This window comes from Fundulus heteroclitus, chromosome 6 (genome assembly GCF_011125445.2).
Source record: "Fundulus heteroclitus isolate FHET01 chromosome 6, MU-UCD_Fhet_4.1, whole genome shotgun sequence".
NCBI lineage: Eukaryota > Metazoa > Chordata > Actinopteri > Cyprinodontiformes > Fundulidae > Fundulus > Fundulus heteroclitus.
Genome location: NC_046366.1, coordinates 22,969,065 through 22,981,802, shown reverse-complemented (window position 1 = coordinate 22,981,802; position 12,738 = coordinate 22,969,065). Strand labels below are relative to the sequence as shown.

The following is a 12,738-nucleotide window of genomic DNA, read 5'->3' as shown; positions in this document are numbered from 1 at the left end:
GTGGGGGCTTGCAGAAGTATGGAAAAGATCAAGGGTGACTGATTGAGTTAATTTCAAAAGTTTTGGACAAGACGAGAGAAAAAAAACAAAACAAAAAAAAAAAACAAGGTGTTTGCTTATATGGAAGTAAGCGCAGTTCAGAAACTTAGACACCTTCATTATTTTCATCAATGTTCTAGTAATTTGGGACTTTTTCCCAGGGTGGACCTTTTGCACAACCAAAAAAAAAAAAAGAAAAGAAAAGGCTTTCTTAACATAACTACTTATTTATACCATGTTTTGCATATTCCTGTTTCATTAGGCACAGTTAGAGATGTAAAGATGTTGAATTTGATCATAATGTGGAATAAGATATACAGATTATCTTCTGTTTAACACTCACTTTTTATGAATCAGCTTCCATCTTGAATACATATATATATAAAGATATCTAAATTTAAATCCAGTCCCTTACCTCCCGTATTATCTTAATCCAAGAGAAATATTTGTACATGCTGATTTGGTGGAAAACACTTTCGTCTTTGGATATGCGTTATCGACAAGAACAAGAAATAAAGAATTGAACTTCACATGTTACGATTATTTGTATCTGGTGGAATTGAATGTAAGATGGGCCCACATGCACTCAATGGATCAAAGTAATCTCTGCCAAATCAGTGTCACTGCTCGGTCTGCATGCTATTTAATCCCCTTTGGCATGGCTTTCAATATGTTGTGGAGCAAATGTATTATCTACATTTTAGATTAATGGACAGAAGATACAGCGCTAAAGATTACAAGGGATGGTTTCCATCCCTTCAAATACTGATCAACTCTTCCAGAGAGGACTCTTTGCTTGATGATCAACTAATATCTTGAAGATAAAAAATAGAGCCTTGTTGGAAAATAAGATGCATTTAGAAGTCTTTAACAAGAAAATATGTTCTATTAACTCAAAGGTCTTGCCCTCTTTTGCATCTCAATTCATTTACCTCCTCGCACTCCCCCATGGTTTTCCACTAGATGAAGACGAACATGGGTTGCTTGTTATCAGTCTGGCTCCTCCCTCTCTTTGACTGGAGCGCTTTCCCCCCCCCCCCCCTCCCTCCGATTTATGAAGAGAGTTTGGCACCGTGCGTTAATCCCGGATTGCACTGCCCCGCCGTCTGCGCCATCCCGTTGTTGCTGGGAGAGCATGGCACAGCTCCAGGACCCCTGTGCGCACACCAGAGAGGAGTGAGCGAAAAGCAGAGAGAGTAAGAGAGAGAAAGAGAGAGAGAGAGAGAGAGAGAGAGAGAGAGGAAAAAAGAGCTGCAGTTGGGCTGTTTCACGACTGTCACAGCTGGTTGAGCGCTGTGCTGCACTCGGACTTATTGAGTTTCAGCCACAGACACTCTCATACTACAAGAGAGGAAAATGAGCAGAATGGCAGGCAGTTGGTCGCAGCGCTGGGTGCAAATGTAAAACAAGGGTACCTCTGTGACATCCCGGGGTTCACAACGTTTTTTTTTTCCCCTCCGTGTTGTCATCTTCCTTACTCCTCAATTTTCTGAAAGGATTTAACTTTTTTCTTCTTTTTTTTTTTTTTAAATCATTTTTTTTTTTAACTCAACCTCTTGCTGTCTCATCTGGAACTCTGTCTGATATGGAGTCCCCCACCAAAGAGATTGAGGAGTTTGAAAGCACTGCCCTGAAGTACCTGCAGCCGGAACAGATTGAAAAGATTTGGCTCAGGCTCCGTGGACTGTGAGTATATTTCACTTTTACTTGTTTTCTTTAACAGGATGTTTGAGCTAAATACTTATCACAACTGTGTTGCTATCTATGTTGGGTAATTATATGTCAATGAAGGGTGCAGAAATGGTCAGTGTGAACAGAAAAGCTGAAATGTAATTGAGTTTATGTTTGATTGCTCAGTAAAAACTGACAAAAATTAAATTAAGATATTGGAGCAAGCAACTCAGCGGACAGCTGTAGGGTACTATGTCTATTACACATTTGTGCTTCCAAGTGTTTTGTTTGCATTATTAGACAACAAGGAAGACACAGAGCAATTTGAGAACGATCAAGGGGTTGACTGAAGTAAATTTCCATGTTTTCTTCTGACATACAGGACACACCTTCTTGAGGCTTAGAGATGAGTTTAGAAACAAACTTTTTGTGTTCGAGGACTTGTTTATCATACATGTTCCAAGGCATCCATATAAATTTCCCTAAATGGTAAAAAATAATACCTCAACAGCACATTTTAGCACAGCACATTGTAGTTTATGTATCGAGATAGCCATATCCAAAACTTCTCCCACTGAAGTAGAGATTTGTGGCCAATTTCCACTCTTTGGGCTTCATAAACCTCCGACCTGCCAGTACTCAGTCCAGTTTCTCACTTCAAAACATAAGCTTTAGGCTCACTCGGACTTTTTTAACTCTTAAGTATAAGTATATAAATAAACATAATTTTTGCTGTGTTTTTGGTGCACATTTGAAATTGAGTACATATTTGATCATTCATGTGATCTTTGGTATGTGTTGGATATGCATCAGTAGGAATTACTTCTACACATATGCTGCATGGTGGCTTGAGGTGACACCTATAATGAAAATAGACGTCTTGATCCGGCATTCAGGAACTTTCAATCTATAGATTGTTGTTGCCAGCACAACCTGGTGCTGCTTTCATAAAGTATGTTCATGGATTGGAGAAAAATTTGACTGTTGAGTTTCCAACTGTATTCCAGATTGATTAGAACATCCTTACTGAGAAATGTGATGGCAGAAATATAGAACAGAAAATAACTTTCCCAGACTAGACTAAATTAAACACGTCATTCCAGCAAAGTGACATCGATCATTTGTCAAAAAAGTAATGAAAGTGGATACTTTGACAATGCTCTTATGCATTATTATAAGAAATATTTTAAATCTCTATTGTATATAGAAATAATGTTAAATCCTACCATAACTTGTTACTTTAGGCTTCATCTACAGTTATTTCTGTGTGGAAATCTGATAAAGGGTGTCCCGTCTGTTTCCTTTGGCAAGTCTGTAACAAATTAGTAGCAAATTTTGCAATAAAATACCAACACAAGATACTTTTTATCGACCACTTTCAAAACCTTTATTAAAGAAGTTATGAGACTTCTAAAAGCTTCACAAATTCAAAGCCACCAATTTAATATTTAGTCCAGTCAACCAACCAATCAACACCTGTGTGGCTTTTCCCCCCTGAGAGGGAAACCCAGACATACTTTGCATGTAACTTAAGTGTGAATTTTCTTATTATCCATTTCCCTGTTTCATCACTTTTACTCAGCAGGGGGAAGAGAAGGCCCTGTTGCTAGGAAGGTTGGCCTGTGACAGGAAACAGCTAATGTTATTGTACGAAATCTAAGAGAAACACATTTTCCTTCTTCGCCACAGGTGGTGACCATGCAGATATACTCAGAGAGAACTGTTCAGGAGTTCCACTGCTCACTGCCGTTATTTGACATGACTGTTGCTCTTACGAGCTTCAATTTGACTGCATTTCACTCATTCCATCATTTGTAATAGGTTCTCTTCTATGTGAAAAGCCCAGGATGTAAGTCCCTCTGTCATCATTATCTGCCACGTTACGTTTCCTCGGATGATTTCATTGTCTCCTCAATTCGGTCCCCATCATAACCATCTGTCTTTTTGGATAATTGATGGCCAGTGAGTCAGATGATAGCATTGGGAGCCAATGCTTTAAAAAAGTATAAAATAATAATTCTCTCTCTCTCCATCCAAGACTAAGTGTAGTGTTCTTGTAGCTCAAAGGCCCCCTGTTGCATGTGAGAGACAATATTAGCCTTTAATCTCATGAAGAGAGCCAGCCCCCACACATGTTGACGCTTCACGCAGTGCATGTTGTGTGCGTAGCAGGAAGAGATCAGCATTATGCAGTGTGTGTGTGTGAGCGTTGAGATTGGGGAAAGTTTCACTGTCCATGTGATGATGTGGATGACGGAGAGTGGATGTGGGTTTGAGAGTGTATTTGATGGCGTGCTTATGCGCTGCCAGCTTATCCGTGGAGATTTGTTTGGCAGCTGTGTGATTTATGTGTGAGTGTTGCTATCACACCACAATCTCTGGCACAGGCTCGGGCTCACCAATCATCTGCAGATAGACAGGTAGAGGATTCACTTTGGAGAGTTTTCTCCCTGCCCCACCTGCAGCGCTGTTTTCTAAAACCTGGTGACATCCTCTCTGCATGGAATAACAAACAAGTTGCATGTTTTTGCCTCAGCTGTCCTATTATTTACAACTAGAAGTTGAATGACTGCTTTTGTTATTTAAAGCTAACACTGAAAGGAAGAGAAAGAAAGGCAGAGCAGTAACTCAAAAAGAAAAAAAAACAAACCTTACTGCTACTCATTTATATAATTTGATAAAAAAAAAAAATATATATATATATATATATATATATATATATATATATGTATATATGTATATGTTCACACAGAATCATATATTCCATTGTTTCTGTGAAGGATTAGTCATTTGAGCTAATTAGCTTAAGCTTGTGGCTCTGCTGAGGTTTTAGGGAAGTCCTGGTTGCTTTATTAGAAGTCACCATGTCATTTGCATTGTTGGTCTGTTGTCATCACCATCACTGTCTCATTTTCCTTTTCATCTCTACGAAGCTTGTCAGCAGAGTGGGGCATGAAGTATAAGACAGCTGAGCTGATTGCAGACTTTTTCAAAATTAAATGCAAAATTGGCTTTAATTTGAACAGCAACGGTCTTGACATTTTTTTCCCCATTTTACCCCCAGTAAGATGCTTCTGACACTATCTCAAGAGTTTTCAATTCGATTGAATTCAATTTTATATATATAGCGACAATTCATGATACACGCCATTTCAAGGCACTTTCCAAAGTCAAATTAAATCAAATCATACAGATTGGTCAAAAGGTTTCCAAAAAAAGGAAACCCAGCAGATTGCATCAAGTCTTGACAAGCAGCATTCATTCCTCCTGAAAGCGTAGAGCCACAATGGACAGTCGTCTGCATTGTTGATGGCTTTGCAGCAATCGCTTATACTGAGCAAGCATGAAGCGACAGTGGAGAGGAAAACTCCCCTTTTAACGGGAAGAAAAACCTCCAGCAGAATCAGGCTCAGAATGAACGGTCATCTGCCTCGACCGGCTTGGGGTTAGAGAAGACAGAGCAGAGACACAAAAAGAGAGACAAAATAAGCACAGAAGCACACATTGATCCAGTAATGGATCAGTTGTCGCCAATGTCCTTAAACATGTCTTGTGTTTGGTAGCTCCTAAAGTGTTGACTCCCACTGCACTCCATAAATCTCATGAATCACAGTCAAAGCTCTTCAAAACCTCTCGAGGTTGTGCTTAATCATGTTGCTTATACAGACTTTTCCCTTCCACACAACTTTTCCCACAACATTACAATGGAATGCAGCACTCTGTGGACAGCCTCTATCTTTAGCAATGACCTTGTGAAGGGTGTCAATGACTGCCTACTGGACATCTGACAAGTCAGCAGACTTCCCCATGATTGTGTAGGCCATAACATGGTCATAAGGTCTAAACATAACATTTCTCAATTGTTTTATTTACATTCTTTTGCTAATGTGATAAGATAATGCAATTTCTAAAAACAGTTAGGGTTTAGCTGTAAGTCATTATCAAAAACAACAGAAATTAACACATGACATACTCTGGGTGTAATGGGTCAAAACAAGTTTCCCTTTTATAATTGAAATTCTCAATCAAATTACATTTTAAATACGTTATAATCTAATGAGACAATACTTGAACTGTAGATTCAAAATGGTAAGACACATCCCCTTATTAGAAATAACTGATTGTATGTGCTCAAACTTTATACTGATATTGTATATAAGTAATGTTAAGGTAATTTATTTATATAATTGATTGGTCAGAAATGTTGTTTATGTTTAGTAGTCAGCAACAAAAGTAATGATTAACTAATTAAAGGAATTATAAAGGACAATCCATGATGATTCTTCAGAGGGCAGTGAAGGGGGTTAATATGAAGGAGAAACCTTAAAATGAAGACAATCGGTTGTTTTCAAGGTCATTTAAATAGCATGCAAACAAATGATAACAAAAACAAGAGTAAGGCCCTTTTTTTGACTCATAGCTCCTATTTCTAAAAACAGTCAATTTCATTTTGTCCTAACTCAAATGTAAAGATTGTGCATGAATGGATGCCAACAAATGTTAGAAAGAAAAAAAAAAACTTCTAATAAAAGCGTTTTTAAATTAAATCCCAGATAATCTTATTGGCACACCTTGAATTCCCATAAAGGAGATATTGCTTGTGAATGCCCAAACTTTAATGTATTAATTAAAAAATGTATTTCCTCTATTTATAATAAGACAGACTTCACTTAGTCCCTCTTCAAAATAGAAAGACAACAACATGCCATTCATTCAAGTGTGGCAGATTTTTGCAGATTTTTGTCATTCAGGTAATGACATCTAGCTAAAGCAATAATTACAGCAACAATTTTAAATGCTTGAAATGAGGTAAAGTATTACAAGCAAGGCTGGAAGAGAACACAATGCACAGAGAGGACAACGGTAAAGGAGGCAAAAACCCATGTCTTTACCAAAGGGTTCAATTATTTCTCTTTGCACTCATTTCACTTGAGTAAAGAATATATTTACTGTGTTTTATAAGTTTTTTTGATTAAATCAAAATGATTGCTATGCCAAGGACATTGGCATACAAGCTGATGGAGGTCTTACTTAATGACCCACACAGCAAGCTTATGAAATGGGATGAAAGGTTAAATAGCGATGCATCAGTTTCCCAATGACCTTCTGAATTTATATTGTACTTATTCATATGTCAGCATAAAACTCCTTCTCTTTTATCTTCTAATTTTCTTTAAACGGTTGATGAGACATATCTGACTGTGACAATTAATCTGGTTTTAATTTTAATTGCTTGATAGCCCACAGAAGATTGATTTATCCTTCTTTTTCACCACAGGGGAGCTTTTACCATTTCTCTGTGGTAGCGTAACCTCCTTAGCTTGCAGTTTTACGGCGAGCGCTAAAAGGTTGAGACAGAAAGCAACTGAGAAACAAATCAAGTTAAGTGCTGTGAATTGTACCTGACTTGAATTTAAATCCACGTCTGCAGTCCCCCCTCAGGCTTCCCAGTTTCCTCTAAACAATCTTTCTCTTCACTTTACTGTCATGAGAGCAAATATGTATGTGTGTGAACTCATCTTTCAGAGCATGGAGGTGATATGATTTTTTGGCCACATGTTAAGAAAAGTGACATGACTTTTGGTGTGTTAGTGTGAGTGTGAGTGTGTGCTGTGAAGTCAGTTGGATGTCCTGGGTGGCAGGTGTGTGTGTAAATGAGTGCACACGTTTTGTTTGCATACCATTACGCTTCTCTTAATCCACACCTGCTTTTGGTAGGCCTTTGTAGCCTTTTTGCTGTGAATGTACTGCATGCTAAGTTTGCCACTGGCCCATTTATAGGTGTGTACAAATTTATTCTTACCCCTCCACAATACAGGGGAATAATCATACTATCTTTGAAATCACTTGAACCACACCAAAATGTAATATCATCTCTTATTGTTTTTTTGATATTAAACAAAGAGCAGTCATTGATTTGAAAAGTCTGTTTTGCTAAACACTTATACAATTGAACAAATAAAGAGAGCATGGTCAAAGAAAGATGCCACTTTCTTCCCAGATAAGTTATTACTTTGTGTCAACATCTTTTGGAGCGATCGCTGTCAACAAGCAGTTTCTGTACTTTTCAATGAGATGGCTGCAGCATTTGCCAAAAGGCAATTTGGTCTCATTCTTCCTGAACACCCTGCCCAGGCTGTTTCAGGTTTGAAGGAAAGCATCTCTGCACTGTGACTATTGAATCTATCAAATCCATACATTTTTAATAGAAATAAGAGTAAGGTCTTCTTTTTTCCCCGGTTTATTCTTCCTACACCACGCAAGCAGGTAGGTGGTTCTTGCACTCAGCCTAGATCTATTTTTCACATATGTTGTGACCGTTTAGTGGACAACTTTGTTTTTCCTTTCTTCTTCTATGGCATTTGTGTTCAGAAACTAGGTGAGTGGCCTCACTTCTATTGTCTTTGACCGGTATCAGCTGTTATCTCTCTGTAGCTCCCACTGACTTAACCAATATTCCCTGCAAGATGGGAAGGAGGAGACATGGAGCACGGGGCACACTCGAAATTGGTAGTCACAACTAGAGGAGAAAGTACAGACTGGTCATTCCGTCCATCATCATGGAAAATGTGGAAGACTACACAGATGCTACCGGGAGAGCAGCTTTGTTATGCTAATTAAAAAGTGGCTAACTCTGAAAACAAACATAGACAGTTTTAACTTACTCCATGCTGATAGTACCAAGGAAAGTGGTAAGAAGATAGGAGGGGATCTGGCTGTTTATGTGCTTGGTATAACTCTGAACATGAAAGATAATCTCTACAGATAGGACATTGAGGTAGTATCTGTTAGCATGGGGCCACACTATCTATCCTTACTGTCATGCTCTGGCCTGTTTGTGTTCTTGGTGCCAAACTCCTTCTGCAGTGCAGCAATTAAGATAATCTGATGCACCTGTGCTGGGGCAGAACAAAAAAGCTCATCTCCTGTACCTTTTCAACTGCTATTAGATACCAGACTTCAGCAAACAGATGGTGCCAGATTATTGCAAGCCTTAAACCATTATATGTCCAGCATTTTCCCTTGCCTGATGCTCTGTTCTTGACAACAACCAAGTTCCATGGATTTCCCTACCTTGCCAAGCCCCTATTGGACATATACACTGCCTTCTGTTTTCTGGACATGACCTGGACTGTTTCTCATGACCATGAACCTTGCCTGTCCCATTGATTTGTCTGCCTATTTCTTCATGACCCATGTCTGTCCATTGAAACTATTCCCTGCCTCTGCCCACCACCTGCCTGTGACTTCCTGCTTTGAGCAGCCTGCTCTCAGCATTGCTAGGCCTCAACCTTCTCCAGCAGAGGTTTTCCTGTCTGTATCAGGTTCTTTTAAATAAACCTTTTTAAGTACAACACTTTGTCTCGCTTGAATATCGGGTTCTCTGGTTATCTGGCACATTACATTTACACATTATCGCAATAATGATGTATTTTACCCCCTCTGCCACAGCTGTAGCAGCCTGCAATGTCTTCCGCACTGTTACCAACAGACTCCAAATATAAAATCCCTGGGTCATCTTTCTAGTCTCCAGGGATTTTAATTATGTCTCCCTGTCCGCCTCTCTTCCTACTTTCACCCAGTATGTCACCCGCTGCACCAGAGACAGTAAAACGGTGGACTTACTGTATGTCAATACCAAGGAGACATGCAGCTCATCACCTCTCCCTGCCCTGCAGGGTTTGAATCACAACCTGATTAATCTCCAGCCTGTGTGTAAACCACTTGTACACAGATATTCAGCTGTGGCACACACAGTAAAGAGATGGTCTGAGGAGACTGGAGAAACTCTTAGGGACTGTTTCAGCTCCACAATGTGGGAAGAGCTGTGTGTCCTGCTGGAAAGGACACAGACAGGATCACAGACTACATTGATTTCTGTGTGGACATTGCTGTGCCCCTCATCAGGGTACAGTGTTTCTCCAAGCCCTTGGAGAGGGCTTGGAGAAACAAGCCTTTTATTTCCCAACATGGAAATAAAAGTTCTCCTCAAAGAGGATCAATAAACAACGAGGAGCTGAAAGATGTACGGAAAGACCTGAGAAGGAAGACCAGGGATGGAACGAACATCTGCCAGAAAAAAATATGGGTGGACAGCAGCAGCAAAGCAACATTAATGGGGGTTTGGAAAAGCCTAAAACAATTTCAGGCCACAAACCAAATTTCCAGGTTTTAGGAAATTTTGTATGGGTGAATGACATATATGGTCAGCAGGTTTGATCAGACATTCACCCCTCCTCTAATCCAGGCATCCCTGCTGCAATCCCCCCTCTTATTTTTCAAATGCCTCCATTTCTTGCCAGAACTTCCCACCTCTCAGCTATCACCCACCCCCTCCACTTCAGAGGACTCCATCCAACATCCCCCATCTCCCACCAGCCTTTCCCTTTTAACTCTTCTGGTGAGGAACAACATACAAAAGATCAAGGTATAAAAGGCTACAGGTCCAGTTGGCATGACCCTGCATCTGATAAACTTGAGAGAGGTAGGTTTTCAACCATCTTCGCCCCCTGGTGAGGTCTTTGTTGGATCTGCTACAGTTCATCTACCAGACTGCCATTGGGCTGGATGCCCTCTGCACCGAGCTCTGATCCACCTGAAGAAGCCTGCATATACTGTGAGAATCATGTTCTTTGATTTCACCAGTACTTTTAACACCATTTTAACACTGGGACTTCTTAGGGATGAGCTAGAGCGGTCATGAGTGGACAACCACCTGTTCAAGGGATACTTGACTACCTCACTGGCTGACCAAAGTTTGTAAGGACACAGAGCTGTGACTCCAACAGGTTGGTCCACAGTACAGGGGCCCCACAGGGAACTATGCTGACCCATTTCTGTTTACCCTCTACACTGCAGACTTCCCTATCGACTTCCAGGCTGCCATCTACAAAGGCTATCTGATGACTCTGCCATAGTCGGGCTCATTACAGGGGAGGAATACTTGGAATAGAGAATATGGACACAGGACTTTGTGGACTGGTGCCAGCAGATCCATCTCTTGATCAACACAATGAAAGCTAAGGAGCTTGTGGTGGATTTCCGCAGGTGCTGACCCACCCCACTGACACCAGGGGAAAATCCAGGGTAGTGACATTGAGTTGTTGGACTCTTACCTTGGTGTTCATCTGAACAATAAACTGGGCTGGAGTCACAACATTGACGCTCTTTACAGGAAGGGTCACAGCAGACTACCTGCTGAGGAGCCTGAGATGTTTTGGAGCGCAAAGTGTGTTCCTGAAGAAAACAGGAAGAACCTGGGATGACATCAGCCATCTTCTCTGGATTAGTTTATTGGAGCAGCACCTTAGATTAGCTTAGATTTACTATTATTGTTTTTTTAAAGTCTCAGTACACATGTACCTTGTACATCTTTAAAATTATACATTCGTACAGTGTGTGGTGTCCGCTCAGACGACAAGTTCAACACATGAACAGATTTCACTTGGGATCATTCGGATGTCAGAGAAATTTTGCGAATCCTTTCAAGATCAAATGTGTGTTCAGATGTTCAGAGTAAATAAACATGGCGACGAGGAAAAATAATGGTGATAGTTTGTGGACTGATTTTAACAGAGAAAAAAACATAAGAAAAGACGGTTAAATTAGTGGAAACAATGTGATTGGGGGCTCTATGTTTGCTGCACTACTGTAAGGAGGTGAGTTGGGGCTTTTTTCTCTTTGTGTTTTCCCTCAGTGCGCTTTCTGATTGGTTGCACGTCACATTCAATTCAATTCAATTCAATTGTATTTATATAGAGCCAATTCATGAAACATGTCATCTCAAGGCACTTTACAAAGTCAAATTCTCTCAAATATAAAATAGATTGGGTCAGATTCATTCAACAGGTTGCGTTCTGGTTTGTCCTTGGGGAACACCACACACGCTAGGATATCGTGGCAAGACAATCCAACATGTTGAAACCCCCGATTTGAGGTCGGAGTGGTCCTGACGTCGACTGAGCAGACCACATCACTCTTAACACACCACATACGTCAGGAATATCTCTTAAGATTATCTTGAGAGACACGACGAGATCAGCGCCTCTCAGAAAGGGAGATCGGGCCAAAAATCAGGCTAAAAATCCTGCCATGTGAACCAGTCTTTAGTAGAATCACAGTAGATTTGTTTTACTTTTGTTGACCCCGCTGAGGGACAACAAAGATTCTGTTGTATTCTATTCCACAGCATTTAGATGTAGATCATCAGCCAGAAGCTGGTGACCTACAAGTGCCAGGCCAAATTTGCTAAAAGATGTTTCTTAATTGCATGATTTACTTAATTGCATCAAGACTGGATGCAGCATCAAAGTAGGTAGGCCACATTGCTGTAACTGTAATCAATGTTTGTATGACCTTCAACCTTTTGGGTTATCTGGGTTAGTGTGTGGACGTGTGTGTGTGTGTGTGCGTGCGTGTGTGTGTCCCAATATACAACAAGGAGGCTCAGAGAGTTGATAACGTTTCTGCTGACCTCACCTGGAACACATACATCTCACACGTGATGGGGTAAGCCAAATAAAGGCTTAATTCCTCAGGAAGTTAAAAAAAAAAACATTTACCTCCCTTACCAGGTGCTCACAAACTTCTACAGGTCAGTGACAGAGAGCCTCCTAGTATATTGCTGCTCTGTTGGTTCTCCAGCTTTTCTCAGGCTAAAGTTTATACAAAAAAATTTGTGTAATCATTATGTTCACTTCTAAATACTACACCATTTAATAGTGTTAGGGAAAGCTTTGTTCAGATCAAGTTTTTTTAATGTAAGACACGGCATTAAGTTAAAAATTCCACAAAACAGTAATGCCACTCAGGAATGTGGTTGTGCACAATACTTTTTGATAAGGTATTCTGTTTGTTTAAAAGCTTAACCTTTTCCTTCTGTAATCATAGAAATAATGTTACTGGTGAGTAGTGCGTGAGTAGAGCGTTTCAACATGTATGTTGGTAATTTAATTTATACCATTCTCTCCATCTGTCTGATCAACTGGTTCCATTTGCTGTTGCATCCACATCCTGAAAGGTTGGCTA

The 12,738-nt window shown here is 40.1% G+C and overlaps 1 protein-coding gene across 6 annotated transcripts in view; it reads left to right on the top strand.

Annotated features, from left to right (window-relative positions):
* pde1cb (phosphodiesterase 1C, calmodulin-dependent b) overlaps positions 1-12,738 on the top strand; it is a 155,451-nt gene that overhangs the window by 60,602 nt on the left and 82,111 nt on the right. Inside the window, exon 1 of one of the 6 annotated variants that reach the window (XM_036138357.1) lies at positions 1,118-1,725. The exons of 4 other annotated variants lie outside the window; for them this stretch is intronic. In XM_036138357.1, coding sequence (XP_035994250.1) covers positions 1,625-1,725 — 101 coding nt within the window. In that variant the 5' untranslated portion in view covers positions 1,118-1,624. Of the gene's footprint in view, positions 1-1,117; positions 1,726-12,738 lie in introns of those variants that run through there. One more of the 6 variants, XM_036138359.1, reaches the window with a different exon arrangement.